Raw genomic sequence first — 21453 nt, 5'->3', positions numbered from 1 at the left:
AAACAATTGTTTGCACTGTTGCTCTTGGGACCTGCAGCTGCTTTGAAATGGCTCCAAGTGACTTTCCTGACTTGTTCAAGTCAATGATTCGCTTTTTCAGATCCATGCTGAGCTCCTTTGACTTTCCCATTGTAGCGTTTGTGGGCGTTTGTATCCAATGAGCCCTATTTAAATGGCCTCAGAGAAGTCACCAGCTGTAGTCACTCATAATCGCTCACAAGAAGTTAAGAGGCCATGCTATGAAGCTCATTTCATTGACACAACTTTCTAAGTCACTAAAATTGCTAATTCATGTTGCTGTATGTATATTTTTGACCCAGCAGATTTTGTCACTTTTTCTGTTAACCCATAATAAAGTCATGAAAGAACCAAACTTCATGAATGTTTTTTGTGACAAAGAAGTATCTGTTCCAATCACTCTATCAGAGAAAAATCAGAGTTGTAGAAATAACTGGAAACTCAAGAGAGCCATGACATTATGTTCTTTACAAGTGTATGTAAACTTTTGACCACAACTGTGTATATATATATATATATATATATATATATATATATATATATATATTCAAGAAGCCTAGTAGTAGTAACAACGTCTCTGTGTAGCCAACAACTGTCAAATAAAATAGAGAAAGTACACATCAATTATATTTTAACAATTATTATTCTCAGTTTTCAAATTTAAGTGTATGGATTATAAATAATACATGAAAATACATGGATAAATGTTCTTCTCATTTCAAGTAAAATGAAGGCTGGATTAAAGAATAACTAACAAAACAGAAAGCTTTTGAAAAATGTGCATCTTAATAGCAGACCACCTCAAAATCATTTCACCTCAGGTTAATAGCAGACCACCTCAAGGTGTCACTCAAAGAGAATCAGGACATTCTGATGTAGCATTTCAAAATTAAAGCTCTTCAAAATCGCATGAGCTAACTTCAAATCACATTCGTGATACAATTTGTAATTTCAAATGAGATTTTAGAGGAAATGGTGCATAGTTACAAAATCATTTCACATCAGGTTGATAGCAGACCACCTCAAGGTGGCTTTCCGAGAGAACCAGGACATTCTGATATAGCATTTCAAAATTAAAGCTCTTCAAAATCGCATGCATGAGCTAACTTCAAATCACATTCATGAGACAATTTGTCTAATTTCAGATTCGATTTTAGTCAAGGCAAGGCAAGTTTATTTGTATAGGACATTTCAACAACAAGGCAATTCAAAGTGCTTCACATAAAACCATTAAAAGCATCAAAACATAATGCAAAAGAAAAAGAGATTTAAAAACAATTAAGAACATTCATTGAAACATTAAAAACAGTCATTAAAACACTAAAAAGCTACAAACTGAATAATAGTTGCAGTGCAGTTTAGGAAATAAAATATAGTAGTAAAATGCAGAAATGTATTAATATCCTTGAATGTGGTTAAATCAAAGGCAGCAGCAAACAGAAAAGTCTTCAGTCTTGAGCTGAGGGTCTCAGCAGACCTGCAGCTTTCTGGGACTTTGTTCCAGTTATGTGGAGTAGAAAAATTGAACACTGCTTCTCCATGTTTAGTTCTGACTCTGGGAACAGAAAGTAGACCGGTCCCAGACGACCTAAGTGGTCGGGATGGTTAGAGCAAATAATGCTTACAAAATCATTTCACATCAGGTTAATAGCAGACCACCTCCAGGTGTCACTCAGAGAGAACCAGGACATTCTGATGTAGCATTTCAAAATTAAAGCCCTTCAAAATTGCATGCATGAGCTAACTTCAAATCACATTCATGAGACAATTTGTCTAATTTCAGATTAGAATTTAGAGGAAATGGTGCATAGTTACAAAATCATTTCACCTCAGGTTAAAATGAAGTAATTCATTTTAGAAAAATGTATTTCACTGAATTGCCCTGCAGCTTTAAATTCAGCTCATTCAGGTGTGAAGTGATGTCAATCAAAAAAGCCACGATATTATATTTTTCTCATCTTCTAACAAGAGAAATGTGTGAGCATGGACTTTATCTGTGGTTATTAAACTACTTGTTTCAGCTCCATTATCTCTGTTAACACCATAGTTGGTTATGAATTCATGTGTTAGGGTTCTGATCATATTGGGCTCTTAGGTTTATTTTCTGTGTCTTCATTTCAGATGTGAGTGGGTACGTTTTCTCAAAAGAGTTGTGCTTTGTCTCGTAGTGGCGCTTCACATTATCGCGTTTAATAATCGCCACGGTCTCTGAACATATGAGACACACTGGTTTTAAACTGTCCGTGTGAAGAATGAACCTATAAGAGTCTGTTCATTGTTGGTTAAAGACTCTGGTCTCTCTGGTCTCTCTGACCACTTTTCTCTCTTTGGAGAACGTCATGTGAAATAACTTCTCTGACTCACGTAATAATTCTCCTACTCCTCGTTCTCTTTCCTCGTCTCCCACATGTGTGTACATCTCACTCGAGTCAGGAAACTTGTCAGAATACCCATATTTGATTGGCTGAGCTGCATCACGTGATGTGATTTACGCCGCTGAACAAGTGCCGTAAAGGCTGGAAAAGCTGCGCCAGTTAAAATAAAAGCGCTCCGTCAAAATGTAATAATTATCTATCGGTTTTAGGTCCTGGGTCCGGATACAACGGCATCTGGGTCCGGATCCGGATCCACCTATTAGTGACCCCTGTTTTACTGACTCAGATGAAGTTTTCTGAGCACCAACACTCTTCTTCATTGACACACATTCACACCATTGAGAGCCCAGTACAACCAGTCTGACACTGAGATGCTCCACTGGAGCAGCTGGAGGTTCTGGGTGCCTTGCTCAAGGGCACTTCAGCAGTGTACAGTGACGGAGGGAGAGCTACATGGTGGGCTTGGTGAGAGCTGTTGGGACTAAATCAAACTGACTGGTGAAGAAATCAGTGAGCTGAAAGACTGAGCTGTTGATTCTCAGCGGGATCAGCCGGACTAGTAAACCTTTACCACTACAGGGACTCATCTGATCCACATCCAGATATCACTTCATGGACCTTTACCTTGTGTTTGTCTCTGTATGAACAGACACAATGTGAGCTGATTCTTTATGATTGAATGATGATGATGATGTAATTTCAGTGTTTCTATCAGTTCACAGCAGCAGAGAGAAAAGTCTCCTGTACCCAGCTGTGTGTCTATGAAGAGTGATTGGTCTCATGATCATCTGATTGACTTCAAAGATGGACGCCGTTGTTATGTTCTTAAAACCGATGAAACAGATGACAGTAACACAGATGTAAAATTGGTCGTCTATCATTTACTGTCTTTTGCATCTGGTTTTCATAATGATCAGCCATGGCAGAACACTACATCTTTAACTGATTGTTGTATTTTCCTGAATGGTACAAACACAATGTGAGCTGATTCTTCATGATTCCTCCACAGAGAGGACCAGGAGAGCTCAGAGGTTCCCAGAGGTCAGTATGCCCAGCAGCATCAAACACACCTGGACTCCATATTTATGGTCTGTACATGTACAACGACTTTTACATCTATTCTGTTCACAATCATCTCCATGCTGCACTTTTTAAAACAATGGATTGTCAGTCTGTCCAACATGGATCTGATGTTTGGTTCGATGGTTTTAGTTTGTGTCATTCATAGAATATTGTGTTCCAGCTGCTGGAAGAGAACATCGTCACCTTTGTGAAGAACGAGCTGAAGAAGATCCAGAAGGTTGTGAGTTCAGATTACCCAGAATGCTTAGAGAGTCAGAGGGAGGATGAGGAGGTGCTGGACGATAAGGAGGAAGAGCAGAGGACGAGCAGCAGAGAAGCATTTGTGAAGATCACACTGCACTTCCTGAGGAGAATGAAGCAGGAGGAGCTGGCTGACTGTCTGCAGAGCAGTAAGAGGATTTCTCTAAAAATTGAATATGCTGGATAGATGGGATGTTTACTAACTTCTCAAGAGATGGACCTAAATACTGTATATTCATAGACTCATTCTTTGAGGAAATGGCATGTTGTAATCTATTCTTTGACTCATTGATCTTCTTTGTTGTGTGTTCATTCAGGACTTCTTGCTGCAGTTTGTCAGCGTGAACTCAAATCTAACCTGAAGAAGAAGTTCCAGTGTGTATTTGAAGGGATCACTAAAGCAGGAAACCCAACCCTTCTGAATCAGATCTACACAGAGCTCTACATCACAGAGGGAGGGACTGCAGAGGTAAAAGATGAACATGAGGTCAGACACATTGAAACAGCATCCAGGAAACCACACAGACCAGAAACAACCATCAGACAAGAAGACATCTTTAAAGCCTCATCTGGAAGAGAGGAACCAATCAGAACAGTGATGACAAAGGGAGTGGCTGGCATTGGGAAAACAGTCTTAACACAGAAGTTCACTCTGGACTGGGCTGAAGACAAAGACCACCAGGACATACAGTTCACATTTCCATTCACTTTCAGAGAGCTGAATGTGCTGAAAGAGAAAAAGTACAGCTTGGTGGAACTTGTTCATCACTTCTACACTGAAACCAAAGAAGCAGGAATCTGCAGGTTTGAAGAGTTCCTGGTTCTGTTCATCTTTGACGGTCTGGATGAGTGTCGACTTCCTCTGGACTTCCACAACAATGAGGTCCTGACTGATGTTACAGAGTCCACCTCAGTGGATGTGCTGCTGACAAACCTCATCAGGGGGAAACTGCTTCCCTCTGCTCGCCTCTGGATAACCACACGACCTGCAGCAGCCAATCAGATTCCTCCTGAGTGTGTTGGCATGGTGACAGAGGTCAGAGGGTTCACTGACCCACAGAAGGAGGAGTACTTCAGAAAGAGATTCAGAGATGAGGAGCAGGCCAGCAGGATCATCTCCCACATCAAGACCTCACGAAGCCTCCACATCATGTGCCACATCCCTGTCTTCTGCTGGATCACTGCTACAGTTCTGGAAGATGTGTTGAAAACCAGAGAGGGAGGAGAGCTGCCCAAGACCCTGACTGACATGTACATCCACTTCCTGGTGGTTCAGTCCAAACTGAAGAAGGTCAAGTATGATGGAGGAGCTGAGACAGATCCACACTGGAGTCCAAAGAGCAGGGAGATGACTGAGTCTCTGGGAAAACTGGCTTTTGATCAGCTGCAGAACGGCAACCTGATCTTCTATGAATCCGACCTGACAGAGTGTGGCATCGATATCAGAGCAGCTTCAGTGTACTCAGGAGTGTTCACACAGATATTTAGAGAGGAGAGAGGACTGTACCAGGACAAGGTGTTCTGTTTCGTCCATCTGAGTGTTCAGGAGTTTCTGGCTGCTCTTCATGTCCATCTGACCTTCATCAACTCTGGAGTCAATCTGCTGTCAGAAGATCTAACAACCTCCTGGTTGTCTAAAGTCTTCAAAGACAAACTTAAACCAAAACATCTCTACCAGAGTGCTGTGGACAAAGCCTTACAGAGTCCAAATGGACACCTGGACTTGTTCCTCCGGTTCCTTCTGGGTCTTTCACTGAACACCAATCAGACTCTCCTACGAGGTCTGCTGACACAGACAGGAAGTAGCTCACAGACCAATCAGAGAACAGTCCAGTACATCAAGAACAAGATAAGTGAGAATGTGTCTCCAGAGAAAAGCATCAATCTGTTCCACTGTCTGAATGAACTGAATGATGGTTCTCTAGTGGAGGAGATCCAACAGTCCCTGAGTTCAGGACGTCTCTCCACAGATAAACTGTCTCCTGCTCAGTGGTCAGCTCTGGTCTTCATCTTACTGTCATCAGAAAAAGATCTGGACGTGTTTCACCTGAAGAAATACTCTGTTTCAGAGGAGACTCTTCTGAGGCTGCTCCCAGTGGTCAAAGCCTCCAACAAAGCTTTGTAAGTACAGAGAGAGTTGGTTTTATTGAATTCATAGTTAATTGCATTGGTATTTTTTGAAAAGCTGAGAAAATGATTAACTTTCATCTTTGTCTCTTCAGACTGAGTGACTGTAACCTCTCAGAGAGAAGCTGTGAAGCTCTGTCCTCAGTTCTCAGCTCCCAGTCCTCTAGTCTGAGAGAGCTGGACCTGAGTAACAACGACCTGGAGGATTCAGGAGTGAAACTGCTGTCTGCTGGACTGGAGAGTCCAAACTGTGAACTGGAAACTCTCAGGTCAGATGTTAGTTTGTCTGAAATTATTTTATGTGTCTCTAAACTATCAACTTTATACAGTGTAAACAGTCTCTCTCTTTCTGATTTTTTTAATTTGTTCATCAGGATTTCAGATTCTATACCCCCCTTTTTCACCAGAAAATTAACCAGAACTATGGAACCAGAGGAACTAATCTCAGAGACTAAACTAGGGTCCCAAAGTAATTTTTGTGAATTGCTGTTTGTGTTTTCCATTGCCCCGTAAAAACCTTGTAGAATAGGAAATTTGATCTACAGTGGATTAAAAAACAATGACAGCGTTTGAAACATAATAAAACACAATAAAACATCACAGGGTCATTCTGTTGTTCCTCTTATTTATGCTTTGTGATGTTATGTTTGATATAATTAATGAATGAACAGGAGAGATTCAGAGGTGGAAAAGAGACTGAAAACTTGAATGTCTGTCTCTACAGTGACGATCTGCTGAGAGTTTGATGGTTGTTTATTTCTGCTTTAGAACGCAACCGACATGAGATCAGAATATAAAGTTAAATTTCTCTTTTTCACTCACTTTGTCCTCTCGACTGCCTGTCTCTCTCTTTTATTCACTCTTACGCTTTAGCTCACTCATCCCCTCTGCTTGTTTCAAATCTATTTTTCACTTCTCACTCCTATTATTTTTTAATGAGTCAGGAAGACAACAGAATAGCCTAACTTTGTATTTAACACGAATAAAGAACACTACATATCCACCCCTCATCTTGAAACCAATACTACAGTACTTCCTGTATACAGTAGATCACACTGAACTGCTTTTTAGAACTGCAAGAACTTTTTTACATTTTCACAGTACAAATCATCTTTGCTTTTATTGATTGCTCAGAATAATTATCAAAGATTCAATTGTATTAAATCTAATTTGTGATTTACAATATGAATGTGTAATAAACCTGCATAAGATTATCTTTGCTTGCATGATTTTAATCAGTTATTTAGTTTCAATATATTTCCATAACCATAGTATCGTATTTTGTCCTCTCTTGAAATATCAGAGGAATCAGAGAGTTAGCAGTAATGTTGTCAGATTGTTGATGGACATTAGTGGGTGTTTGGGTGTGACTAGAAAACAATCAGTAACAATGTTAATGTAACCCCACAGTAGCCCACAGTATCTCAGTTCTGCAGGAACCTTACAGCCCTCACAGTTCCCTCAGATTATGTGACATGTGTGTTGTTTTGTGTGTTTGCAGCCTGTCAGGCTGTCTGATCACAGAGGAAGGCTTTGCTTCTCTGGCCTCAGCTCTGAGCTCCAACCCCTCCCATCTGAGAAAGCTGGACCTGAGCTACAATCATCCAGGAGACTCAGGAGTGACACTACTGTCTGCTGAACTGGAGGATCCACACTGGAGACTGGAAACTCTCAGGTATGAAGAGGCCTGCTGCAGCCACAGACAGTCTGATAGAGGTAGAGCTGGAAACCTTTTCTCTGTCACACTGTCAGCCTGGTTAATATGACCCTGACACACCAAGCTGACCTCAAACTACCAGAGACTCATCAAACTGTTTATGTCCCACATCAGACCATCAATACAGACAGAAGTAGTCAGGGAACAGTAGCCAGGATGAGCCACAACAAGGAGGGAAGGTGATGAAACTGTTGTTTTTCTGGAGCGTTGTCTTGTTTCAACTTTAGAAAATAGGACAGTGGTGTATCCTGACACGTTGATGGGCATCATGATGGGTTGACATGTGTCAACGTCGTCACGCTGCAGGTTTGTGGGCTCATATCAAACAATAGTTGCATGTTTTGATCCTCGTCCTCTGCCACCAGTGTGTGTTGCCCTTTAGTCCAGAAATGTGACAGTTGGCCACAGACGCTCAGTGAAGAACCAACAGCTGATTGTGGACATGGTGTGTCAGAGCCCAAAGAGGTTTATTTAGGACTGGACTAAAGTTATAGGGGGACACAGGCAGTGTTCTGTGTTTTGGAAATTGATATTTTTAACTTCCCTGTGAGAAAAAAACATGATGAGAAAACTCTCAAATGTCTCAAAAAGTATTTATTGACCAGAAACTTACAATAATTCAGCTGAATGGATAGAGCTCTTTCCCCGCGTATGGTTTGGAGTTCAATCAATGAAAAAAGGTTTAACACAGTATATATGCACATTATCTCTACTTCCCTCCCTTCGCACATCCTCTTTCTATGTCCGCCGAGACATCCAGGCCAAGGTCCCAGCCTTGGTATGTGCTATCCATGGAAGAGGGTTATGTGGTGAGATCAGGATGACACAACAGCAAGCCAGACAAGAAATACTTTTAATATGATAACATTTACTATTTGGGTTTGGTGACATCGGATGTCCTTATCTGCATATGTTCAGGTTTAAGCGGTACAAGTTACATCTAAAAGAACAACATGATAAATTGCCACAACACTCTGTGGATGCAGACGGACTTGAACTGTAATATTTTCACCCCCAGTTCAATTCAATTAATTTTGTATAGCCCAAAATCACAAATTTTACAATCTGTACACATGCAACATCCTCTGTCCCGGGACCCTCACATTGGTACAGGAAAAACTCCCCCCAAAAAAACTTTAACAAGGACAAAAAAAAGAAGAAACCTTAAGGAGAGCAACAGAGGAGGGATCCCTATATCCCTCAGGATGGACAGACGTGTGATAGATGGCATGTGTACAGAATGAACAACATTACAGAGTAACAACACATTCAATGCATATGACAGACATTTAAATAATGAGAGTATATGAGAAGTATAATGATGAAAAAATTATGACTACTAATAACAGCAGAAGTGTATATAGTAGAATATTGATGATAGAAAAAGCAGTAATGGTATCGGCAATAGCAAGCAATGTGACTGGGCGTGGCAGTGGGCGTCAGGCAGGCCCACGGCAGGAGGCTGGACCTGGGTCCAGATATAACCACGATCCACGGAAACCTGTGAGGCGAGAAAGCACAAAGACTCCAGTAAAGAAGCAAAGTTAGTAATGAATGGGACATGAATTCATACAGAAAGAGAGAGAAGAGGAGAGAGGAGCTCAGTGTATCCTAGGAAGTCCCCAGGTAGTCTAGGCCTATAGCAGCTTATCTAGGGTCTGGTCCAAGACAAACCTGAGCCAGCCCTGACTAGAAGCACTATCAAAAAGGAAAGTTTTAAGCCTACTCTTAAATGTGGTGAGTGTGTCTGCCCCCCGGACTGAAACTTGAAACTGGGTCTTAGGGCTTTGTAAGTAAGGAGAAGGATTTTAAATTCTATTCTAGATTTTACAGGGAGCCAGTGCAGAGAAGCTAAAACAGGAGTAATGTGATCTCCTTTCTTAGTCTTTGTTAGTACACGAGCTGCAGCATTCTGGATCAACTGTAGAGATTTAAGAGACTTATAAGAGCAGCCTGATGATAAGGAATTGCAGTAATCTAATCTAGAGGTAACAAATGCATGAACTTATTTTTCTGCATTGCTTTGAGCTTAAATTGTGGGAAATATAATTTTTTCGGTGGACTGCGCTCACGTAGGAGACAACGGGCTGTGTGACCTCTGAACCCGAAACAAAAACCCCCAAAACAAAACACAGCTGAGGCACTGCAGGTGTGTTCTGGGAGGCTACGCTAAACTAGCTTAACAGGAAAACAGCAGCACACAAGCTACGAACTCTCCCCACAGCGTTTAGGTAGCTGTTCCCTACCGATTCAAACAGGGCTAAAGCAATCGCCGCACAATCCCCATTTCTCCAGACCATAATTCTTGCTTTGTAAAAGAAAACAGCCCAAACAAATTCAATTGTCCGGACAATAACTCTGTGCATGACGGTATGCTTTGTAATTAACGGACAATGGATATAGTCAAAATCAATATAATTAACACAATGACAACAACAAACTCACAAGAACCAGTCACATATATTCATATGACAACAAAGCATGACACATCAATCCAGGATTCCACACACTCGAGGGCACGGGCCATTCAGATATTAGATGTAAAAAAAACAAACGCAGTTCACTTACCACATGCTGTTCACTTAAAGACAAACTCCATCCTCCTTTCTTTGTTGACAAAGAGTTTAATCCCACAAAAAACAAAGCTAGGTAAAGAAAAAACAATAATCTACACCAAGCAAAATGCTAAAAATATCATAATTTCTTCCATATTTTTCAATTTGAACTCTTAGTACTCCAACTAAGTTCTGCTGGCTACCTTAAGTTTCACAATAGTTACATGCTCGCCCACTGACCAATCACAGCGCACCTTACTGCAGAGCTGCACCTTAATACTGACGTACTTGTAGGCCACCCAGAAAGCTCTGACATGTTAAGAATACGCCCAACATGTCAAACTAAAGATCTGATTGGTTGAAGACTATGACGATCAACAATATCGTCCCCATTTACTTAAACTGCAAAGGAATTCACTTGTGAGTCTGAAGGCCTCGGGCCTCTCTTCTTACCTAGAGACATAGAGGTGAACTCTGATTGGATAAAATCTCTACTTTAAACAAGCTGCTGACTGGAAGCAGAGGAAGACAGTAGCTTTAGCAATGAGAAAATAAGATAATGGGAAAAATTCAGTTCATGAAGTCATTACTACTGAGGTCTATAGGAATACATTATTAATGTTCTCTCTAATAGTTATAACCTTATTATTGAAGAAGTTCATGAAGTCATTATTACTGAGGTCTATAGGAATACATTATTAATGTTCTCTCTAATAGTTATAATCTTATCATTGAAGAAGTTCATGAAGTCATTACTACTGAGGTCTATAGGAATACATTATTAATGTTCTCTCTAATAGTTATAACCTTATTATTGAAGAAGTTCATGAAGTCATTACTACTGAGGTCTATAGGAATACATTATTAATGTTCTCTCTAATAGTTATAACCTTATTATTGAAGAAGTTCATGAAGTCATTATTACTGAGGTCTATAGGAATACATTATTAATGTTCTCTCTAATAGTTATAATCTTATTATTGAAGATGTTCATGAAGTCATTACTACTGAGGTCTATAGGAATACATTATTAATGTTCTCTCTAATAGTTATAATCTTATCATTGAAGAAGTTCATGAAGTCATTACTACTGAGGTACTCAGTACATACTAACAGAGCGGTGACACTCTGTCAGTCTGGCTACAGTGCTGAAGAGATACCTGGGGTTGTTCTTATTTTTCTCTATTCATGATGAGTAATAAGCTGCTCTGGCATTACGGAGGGCCTTCATATATGGTTTAAGACTGTCTCAATAAACTAACCGAGATTCTTCCAAATTGGTGGAACGCCATATCCTTTCAAGTTTCCGTGATGTTTGCTTAAATTTGCGGGTTTGAAGGTTATACCATGGAGTGAACTTGCTTTTATTTATTATCTTCTTTTTTAGAGGGGCAATAGAGTCTCATGTCATTCTCAGTGAGCCTGTAGCACTATATTACCTGTAGCACCCAGATTACAGATAATAGAAACCAGTGTTGACTGTTGCTAGGAGACGGGATGTGAACAGCAGTGTCAAAGTCAGACTGTCTCCATCTCTGCAGCTCTACAGAGCTTTTTAGCTTATTTTAGCTCCTAGTTTTGGTTCTGCAGCACATTTCCTGTTTGGTTCAGTCTCAGTGTTTCCAGCAGCAGCTGTTTTCATCCAACAAGCTGTGATGAAGCCACTGTTAACTACCTGCTCAGCAGCAAACAGCAGACAGACTCAGTTAGAGACTAGCTGGTGAACAGAGTGGAGCATTTAGCAGCTAAAGAGACAGATGTTTCCCTCAGGAGGTGGTGGAGACCAAAAACAGAGCTAGAAGAGAGAGAATATTGGACTTCCATTCATCAGGTGACACAAACACAAAGACTCCTGATGAATCATCATGTTGATGTGTAACTGCTGGATGTGGAAGCAGCTGGTTGATATCATGTAAGACACAACTACTTTATAAGCTGATAATATGTCAGATGTGTTTACTGCTTGTTTTCACTGAACCACAAGTGGACAAAGAAATCAGTTGATGCAGGTTTAAACATGTGATTTACTGACTGACTGGTAGAGGAAACTGAGTCTGAAATGGATGATGATTGTCAATATAATACTGATAATAATATATCATGAATAAGTGAACATAATGAACTGTCGTCATCAGCCAATCAGAAGAAGCTCCAGTGAAGTAAAAGAATATGAGCTGATGAATAATAAGTGCTCCATGTGAATATGAAGAACAAAGCTCTGTGTATGAGAGTGATGTAATGTCCATGTTTCCATGCTGCTCTGACCCCCCTCCTCCTTTCAGGGTGGACCCTGCTGGAGTCCGATGGTTCAGACCAGGTCTGAGGAAGTGTAAGTGTGCTTTGAATTTGATTCATGAAAACAAAGCATCATCAAACTGTGACATCACTCATTCATATCTCTGATGTCATCATCAAACAGATGATAGATTAATAACTGCAGCTGTATTGTGTCTTGTTCTCTCCATCAGATTCCTGTGAACTCACACTCGACACAAACACAGTAAACAGAAACCTCAAACTGTCTGACAACAACAGGAATGTAACACGTGTGGAGGAGGATCAGTCATATCCTGATCATCCAGACAGGTTTGATGTCTGGGAGCAGCTGCTGTGTAGAACTGGTCTGACTGGTCGCTGTTACTGGGAGGTCGAGTGGAGAGGAAGAGTTAAAATATCAGTGAGTTACAGAGGAGTTGGAAGGAGAGGAGGCAGTGACTGTGTGTTTGGAATGAATGATCAGTCCTGGAGTCTGTTGTGCTCTGATCTTGGTTACTCTGTCTATCACAATAAGACAAGAACATACATCACCACCACCTCCTCCTTCTTCTTCTCCTCCTCCTCCTCCTCTGGTAGAGTAGCAGTGTATGTGGACTGTCCTGCTGGCTCTCTGTCCTTCTACAGAGTCTCCTCTGACACATTGATCCACCTCCACACCTTCAACACCACATTCACTGAACCTCTTTATCCTGGGTTTGGGTTTGGGTCCAGGAACTTGTCCTGGTCCAGTTCTGGTTCCTCAGTGTCTCTGTGTTCTCTGTAGGAGGGAGAGTCTCCTCCTGGTAGAGAAACTTTCTCTCTGCTGACCAGATAGTTCAGTCTGTACATGATCACACACAGCTGAAATTAGTTAATACCAACCTGATCTCTCAGTGGTTGTAAATGCAGTTGGAACAGGTGAGGGGTACCTGAGCTGGTCTGGACTCTGGGGGGTTGAGAGCTCTCTGGGACTTGTGGTGTTGCAGATGGATGTCTGAAGGAGCTGAGCGAGGTCCATGTAATGACCTGAAAAGATGTGTTGTCTGAGAGAAGCTGTGAAACATCTTTTACTTTGTGTATAAACTGAACTTTGTTGTCTTGAAACATTTGTTTGTGTGAAGAAAAACCTATGAATGTCAAACAAGAGTCTTTCTGGATCAAATTCAGCATCTGTGGAAAAAGAATCACAACTTGTAAAGAGTTGTTTTGATTTGAACAAACTAAATTCATCATCTTTGATCATCGTGGACCAAATGAACAAACTTTGAGAAGTTTTGGATGATTCTAGATAATAAACCACATAAACATCATGTCAAAACAAAAATGTCCAAAACCATCACAACGCTGTATAAAATGAAGGATTTATTCAATCCAGCTTCATTCTTCACATTGTATTGTTCACTTTTACTTCATTCATCACTGACTGAGTGCTAGTTTGGGGATACTCATAGAAACAAATCGAAAGAGAGACAAAAGAATTTTGAACCAAACTACTGATCAAGAACCAATTCAGCTGTTTATTCAATGAAAGGCTGCAAAATTGGTTGGTGGATTTTCAAACAGCACAGATCAGGTATAAAGTGAGAAACTAATGAGGACCTGAATGAATCCAAATTATTTGGGAGGAATCTGCAGGTTTAAGGACTGATGTAAAAAATCACTTGTGTTAAAGAGGTGAACTTGTGGAGTAGCTGTAGTGAGGAAATCAATCAGGAAGGGAGACCATTCAGAATGTGTCATGATTTAACTTTTCATTCTTTGATTTGTATTATTACTGATCATGTGTTCATTTAATGATGATAATGTTTCAGTGATCTTCATTCATGTATTAATGTGTGATCATATATGCTTTTATCCTCACGAATGCTTATTGGTAATCTCAACTTTTGAGGTTTTTGATAATTTATCTTTTATTTTCTTTACTTTTTGCATTATCTGTTTTTGTAACCTTTAATGTTTTTATTGTATAAACTAAATAAAACTGGTTTGTATTTTGTACATTTAAACCAAAGTCCAGTGTTGCTGGTCTCTGAAGGTGTCTGCGTAGTCTCCATAAGGTCAGAGAGCTCTTCTCCTGGGAGAGGCTGACTGCACTGAATGATTGATATGAATATGAATAACAGACCTGCTGCAAACTGACCTTAAATGCTGTTCTTCAGTCTGATGTGATTTACTAACTTGGTTGGCTCAGATAGTTTTGATGCTTTGCTGGTTTATCATGCTTGGTGTTCATGTGATTACAGGTCTTAGACATTAGCTGTTGTGTTTTTGGTGAAGCAATAAGGGTCAGATTAGCATCTAAATGTAGGGTGATGGGGTCAGGGTCCTGAAGGTTCCCAACCACACAGGGTTCCTCCTCCAGTGGTGGTCCTTTAAACAGGTCCATCCTGGAGTACTTCCAGTCCTCCTCCAACTGTTGCTCACACAATCTGTTGATATCCGGCTGTCGGGGGGGCCAACTTCTTAGCCTGAATTAAGTGATACAACAGCTGCTCGTGTTTTAAACTATGCTGACTTTGCCCCCCTAAACTGGCTGAGACGGTCTTGTGTGTAGATTGTGGGGGTACATTTGCTACCAAGGTCAGAGGTTACAGAACAAGCCGACTTCCGGTGCCTTACCCACACTGGGGGGGGGGGGGGGGGCGGTATCGGTTAGGCAGCGAGACTGTACACCTTTTCATTGGCGTCCCCATGTTCCTGTTCCCGATTGGCTGCCGCAACCTCCTGTTTCAACAGAGCTCCAGTGGCGAAGCTCAAGGCCGCAGAGATCCAGTGGCGAGAGTTCCAGGCCCTAGACACCCAGTGGTGAGACACCCATGCCGTAGAAACCCATTGGCGAGAGACCCAGGTCCCTGAGACCCAGGCCCCAGTGACCCAGTTGCCAGAGCTCCGACCTCCAGGTTGTCCTCCTGCCTGACCTCAGGAGCAGCTCTGTCAGCCTGGTCGCCGGCCTACCCATTCTTTGAAACTGTCATGATCTTGATTTAGGTTTTGTTTGTTTCCTGTTTTATTTTGAAGTTCTTTGCCTCTTGTGTCCCATGTTTGTTTGACTTCCTGTCTGTGTGGTCTTCCCTCCTTTTTCCTTTTCTCATTTTGCAGCTTCTGTGTTAATATAGCAGTTATCCTCGTGTTGTGTTCATTTTCCTGTTTTTTTTCAGATCTCGGCCTGTTTTTTCCTGCACCATGTTTTTGCGTAATCCCCACCTATTTGTTTGCCTGTACTGACTGCCTATCTGTGTGCCAAACCTCTGCTTAAGTAAAGTAAAGCCTGTTGTTATTTTACACCTTATCTTGGTGTCTTGATTGTGCAATTGACTCCTGCTTTGATCCTGTGTTTCCTCAAGGCGTAACACCTGGGGTCTCATTCATAACCATTACAACCTTTATAAAAGGCCCCCCAAAAATAGGGCCCTGAAAGAGGCGTACGCCACTTCTCCGTCAAAAGTTGTGATCTAAGAAAATAACCTTGATGTGAGAATGATCACCTGTACGGAAACTCTGACCCATGCTAAAGAACATTTTGGAGATGCAAATGGTGAGGTGGTGAATTGTAGCCAGATTGTAGAAATGACATGTGTGAGATCTCACACATTTAATTTCACTTGATATCTATCACATGTTGCGTTACACTATAATTATTATAACTGTACTATAATTCCTCTTCATCATAAAAATTCAAAGCAGCAGTGTTATATGTGCTTGTACTAGTGTGACGACCCTCCTTTCTACTAGGTGTCTGTGTCCTGGTTGCTGTCTTCTTTGTCTTTCAGGATGTTGATCAGCAGCTAATGAGCCCCAGCTGAGCCTGATGTGGTGATGGCTATTTAAACCCACATCTGAACAAGGATCGGGTCCCTCTTCTCTGCTGCCTCTTCCTTGGCTGACACGGCTGCCTATTTGTTTTGATGCCTTGATTGGTTGTTAGTTTAGTTTGTATTCTTTAAATAAATGTCTATTTATTACTTTTATCACTTGTCTCGTCTCCCTTATGTTGCAGCCTTGTAACACTAGTGCGCCATAACAATAATCACATTTCATTAGTAAAATATATGAACCAACTCAAACTCAATATTTCCTCAGCGCTGTTTGCTCTCCTCAGAAGAAAGAGGGCCGAACTACCGACACTCATGGTCATCTGTGGAGCAGCTGATGAAATTATCATTTGTAAGATAATGTTAGATAAAGAACTGCAGAATACAACGTCAATAGTTTTTAACAATCTTCTAAAACTGCATTAATGACCTCCTAGCATTCATATCTGCAAACCTGATGGCTCGTTGTAAAACTAGAGACTCGTGATTCTTTTTAATGATCTACTTAACTCACTTTCTAAAGAGCCAAAGAGCTTTTTCACAGCAGACATGTTGAGTGCCCACAGTGTCTGATGTTAGTAGGAAAAGCACAGGTGTTACTGACAACATTAACATGGCTGTGTTGTGTTCAAGTGTCCCAGAGAGCCGTCAGTCATTGTCTTCTGTGTAAAAAGGCCCATCAAGTCAAAACCGTTATGGTCGGAGCAACTGACGTGGTCTAAAGAGTGAGATAGTCCACACAGGGTGGTCAGCTGTGAGGGGGGTCAACGGGTTCAATAAACACAGAGCTTGTTTGAGTCCCGTACAAAACTAAAAGATTATATTCACATATTTTACATCGGCCATTAGTTATGTGAGACATTAGACACTAACGACTGGTCACGTGACTCGTTTGTCCCCCGTCATGTGAGCTGATAGTCACTCGGTAGTGACACCAGTTGTTAACGTCAACCAGGCTCTTTTTCTAAGCCTGTTCAAAGGGTTTTGATGCCTATTCCTGACTTCCTGTGAAGATTTTTATTTTGAAAAGACACGTGCATGTAACGAGTAGAAGCTGACACGCCGTCCGAGTTTGAAGCTTAGGGCCGCTGACCAAGCGTGGGTATTTGAGTTGGGAGTGAGAGCGTGTTGTCTACTCACAGGTGTGATCCACTACTGAGCACCACGGAGGTTTTGACCTGCTCCGTCTCAGACCTGGGCCGGTGCTCCCCACCATAGAGGACCTGGTAATCCTGGGCTCCCCCAGGAGAACCACATCCATACTGGACTTAGTGCAGACCAAGGGCCTAATTTACAGATTACAGTTACACTTTTTCAGAAAGCAGTATCGGACCCCTCCAATTTTTAAAGTCCATTTTTAGGAAATAATTTATTGTGTCTGTAACTCAGCAGGAACAGCTGCACTCGTGACAAAAACAGATCATCTTGTAATCGAATAATCACAATTGTGGCCAAACGAGTCCAGTTCAGTAATCAGGCAGAACCTTTACGTGATATAAGCAGTAGTATTGTTTCTGATAATATGTGTTTGGTATCCTTGTCTATATTATTAAAATAGACTGTAATTATGATTTAGGCATGATGGGTCATGATGTCCTCTGCTCATGAACCTAAGAGCATGAGCCCGTCTTAAAAAGACCAGTCTCCACTAGAGTCTTCAGCCATTAATCAGCGACGGGCAGCGTAGAAACAACTTCATTTCACACCTTGCCTCACTTTCACCCACGAGAAATGACACCAACCATCCGGAGAAAGAAGTTGTTCTTCAGAAAACCATCAGAACAAGACGTAGAATTTGACCATTTTTATTTGGAGAACGCCTACTTTGGATTTGACTCTACCATCTCGGACAGTATAAATACAGAAATATATACAACAGTTGAAAAACAATATGGATTGAAACACATCTTTTATGCTGTTGGTTTACGGGTTTGTAAGCCTGCATCTACAGCGGATAAATCATGCTCTGTGATTAAAACATAAGAACTATATTCATCTTCTGAACGCGGCCTCACCACTTTACCGTAATTACAGGGTGCCGTGATTCAAGAGCAGCAGCAGCATAAGTAGTAATAGAAGTAATATGAATAGTATTCACTAGACATCACACACACTAGTATATCGGTCAGCGAGCGGTTAATTATGCAACACCTTTCACCTTTTGACACGGCTGGTGAATTAACAGCACGGAGCCAATTTGTCAGTGTGGAGCGCAGACGATACGACGACGAACCAGGAGACAAAGAGACGGCTTTCTTCGGAGGCAATTTAACAGTTTCATTGGGTTTTGTTTGTTTAAAGCAAGATGGAACGAGGCAATTCTCGTTATCAAGAGAAACACAATTGGTTGGAGGAGATTCATGAATCATGGAGTCGTCCAGCGGCAGCTTCTTTCCATTTGTTTCGAGGGAAAATAAGAGATAAAGTGACGCTGTGTAACTTTTGCTGAACAGCTGCCAAAGCTAAAATGCTAACGCTAAAGCCTTCCGGTAGCACGTGCTGAGTCACAAAGTCTACAAACTGACTCAGCAATACTGTAGCCGGAGTTTGCTAACACGAGCTAACATTAGCCAACATGAGCCGCTGGTCACACCAGACCAAGTCAGAATGACGCGGTAAAACCTCTGACAACACTGAATATAGCAAAGGGTGTGTTTTAGTGTTTATGAATGAAACTTTTTATTTGTAACAGGGAGAATATTTCCTCTATCAATTGTTAAAGAGTCCCACATTAAAACCTTATACCAGGCTAAATTATTTACAATGAATACAACAATATGGCCCTCTTTGAAAAGGTTTTAAGAGCTGTAACTAATGTCTTTATTATGGTAAATACGTAAATTGTTGATAGTGTTTATATTTTATATTTTGTATTAATGCAGTTATAAATATTTATAATCCATTAATAAATACTCACTTTGAAATAGGCCATCTAGTCTGCAGTTATAAATATTATATAGGGCTTTGAACCATAACTTATGCAGTTGTAAATAAGTTACTGATATATGGATTGTGGTCTGGAGCCCTTTTCCAGATACTGGTCCAACCAGTCAGAGATTTATTAACAACCTGGCAACCCAAAATTAGTTCTTTTTTGATGGATTATAACTGATCTATGAAGCATTAATACATTATTTTTAAATTATTGAGAAATCCATTAGTTACAACTTTATGAAGGGTGCCTTATTAGAAAGTGGGACCAGTATTTCTTGCAGTGTAAGCGTAGGTTCTTCCCGGATCTACAGAAAACAGCATATATATCTCTATATTTCACTTGATTTGTATTATTGGGCCTCTGAGTCACTACATTTTGTCCTGCTAACTCAAAGCCATAAGTTCCATGGCAGTGATGGAGAAGCAGATGAGCTGATTGAAGAGGAGGACAAAAAGACGAAGAAGAGAGATGAGTCGCCTACCTTCGCCTTGAAGAGGTCTGACTTCTCACTTTGTCTCCGATGGCAGACGTCCAACAACCTGGGAGGAAAAAGGCAGAGACGGCGAAGAATTCAAAGTGACATAGAGGGTAGAATAAAGGTCAAGCAGGTCGGACCTCGGCATGAGACGACGGCGCGAAAGATCTTTAAATGGACGGGTGTTGGCTCTGTACCTGACGTCCTCTCTGGACAGGAAGTCCAGCAGCTTAGCCATGTCTCCTGGCCATTCTCCCAACTGCACAGAGAACTTGCTGACCCGGTCGTCCAGCACCAGGGCTCGGTCCACACACTGCCTCACCAGATCCAGTTCCATGTTAGCGCTGTTGACCACTACAGCGACCCTACAGCTTCTCAGGCATGGAGGACAATGCCTCGGCCCTCACACACAGGATTATATTGAAAATAATACAAAGGGTTTTTACTTCTTTGGGAAGAAAATGTAAATAAAACTAGACCTCCTACACAAGAGAAACCCTTCCACAAACATGAAGTGCTTTAGTTACAAGATGATGAAAGCAGTGATTCTGACTTCTGTCACACAACAGACAGGGCTCAGTCAGGTTCAACAATATTAACAAGTCTGACCCACTTATTGCCTTTCAGCTCTGGTAGTTGTCCGGCCAAGATGGCAGCCAGCACCTTGGCTCCCTCCGTGTCCACCGTGGAGCGTTCAAACTCCTGAAACACAGAGGACAAGGAGACAGAACAGAAATAGATCAACAGACCGACAGAGGAGAGCAGACATGCGAATCCCGAGGGAGATGTTGGGGCTGTTTTAAAGGCACCGGTGCATATTCTCATCGCCTGACATTGAATAGTATCCAGTTTTTTGAGAGATGTGCTTGCTGCTGATCCATACACCACACAACCATAATCTAATATAGACCTAATTAATCCTCTGTATATGGCTTTCAAAGCAGTTATATCTGCCCCCCATTCACTTCCCACCAAACACCTCATTATATTTAATACTTTTTTACATTTATTCTCTACTTTATTAATATGTGCAGGCCTGGAGGTGAAGGGACAGAGGTTGTCCAAATAAGAGGAAAGGGTGCCGAGGAGAAGATCAGTAGCAGTATCAGGGGGTAGGAGAGAGAAGGATTCAGGGTCAGGGAGAGCAGAGGTAACAGAAGAGGAACGATCGGCAGGGGAGAGGGAGCGGAGATGACTACGGGTAGAAACCATGTGGGTAGGTGGAGGAAGTGATGGGAGAGAGGAGAGGGAGTAGGACATGAAATAGTGGTCAGAGAGCTGGAGGGGAGTGACGGAGAGGTTAGCAGTAGAACAGTGCCTAGTGAAGATAAGATCCAGCTGGTTGCCGGTCTTGTGGGTAGGAGGAGAAGAAAAGTGGTAAAGGTCAAAGGAGGAGAGGAAGGAAAGAAGAGGCTCAAGCTTATCATTCTGGATGTTGAAGTCGCCGAGCAGGATGAGCGCCGAGCCATCGTCATGGAAGTGCGAGACTAATGTGTTGAGCTCCTCCAGGAACTCACCAAGAGGCCCTGGTGGGCGATACACAACAACAATGGTGAGCTTGCAGAGCATGAAATTCGAAAGAGGACGGGGAGAACTGAGGAACAGAGACAAGAGAGTATTTCCATTTTGGGGAAATTAGCAGGCCAGTACCACCACCCCGCCTCGCAGCTCTGGGAGTGTGAGAGAAAGAGAACACATCTGACAGAGCTGCGGGTGTGGTGGTGTTTTCTGGTGTGATCCAGGTCTCAGTTAGAGCAAGAAAGTTAAGGGAGAGCAAGGAAGCGTAGCCTGAGATGAACTCAGCTTTCGGCATTGCCGACTGGCAATTCCAGAGCCCCCCCGCCACCACTTGCTCGCCAT

General features: G+C 41.6%; 2 protein-coding genes across 2 annotated transcripts in view; both read left to right on the top strand.

Moving 5' to 3' along the window:
* Positions 1 to 3339, top strand: part of LOC137878274 (uncharacterized) — a 15663-nt gene extending 12324 nt beyond the window's left edge. Inside the window, exons 7-8 of the mRNA XM_068718509.1 lie at positions 3109 to 3242; positions 3311 to 3339. Coding sequence (XP_068574610.1) covers positions 3109 to 3242; positions 3311 to 3339 — 163 coding nt within the window. The remainder of the gene's footprint in view (positions 1 to 3108; positions 3243 to 3310) is intronic.
* The window catches only part of LOC137885337 (NLR family CARD domain-containing protein 3-like), a 105937-nt gene extending 89662 nt beyond the window's left edge, over positions 1 to 16275 (top strand). The window contains exons 2-8 of the mRNA XM_068727564.1: positions 3403 to 3434; positions 3637 to 3865; positions 4034 to 5837; positions 5939 to 6112; positions 7345 to 7518; positions 12398 to 12444; positions 12584 to 16275. Of these exons, the coding sequence (XP_068583665.1) occupies positions 3403 to 3434; positions 3637 to 3865; positions 4034 to 5837; positions 5939 to 6112; positions 7345 to 7518; positions 12398 to 12444; positions 12584 to 13155 (3032 nt within the window). The 3' untranslated portion in view covers positions 13156 to 16275. The remainder of the gene's footprint in view (positions 1 to 3402; positions 3435 to 3636; positions 3866 to 4033; positions 5838 to 5938; positions 6113 to 7344; positions 7519 to 12397; positions 12445 to 12583) is intronic.
* The last annotated feature ends 5178 nt before the right edge of the window (positions 16276 to 21453 follow it).

The sequence above is a fragment of the Cebidichthys violaceus genome, unplaced genomic scaffold (assembly GCF_023349555.1).
Source record: "Cebidichthys violaceus isolate CVI_PGR_0920_01 unplaced genomic scaffold, fCebVio1.0.p SCAF_10, whole genome shotgun sequence".
NCBI lineage: Eukaryota > Metazoa > Chordata > Actinopteri > Perciformes > Stichaeidae > Cebidichthys > Cebidichthys violaceus.
The sequence above is the reverse complement of the archived record's forward strand: the minus strand, read 5'-3'. Positions and strand labels throughout refer to the sequence as shown.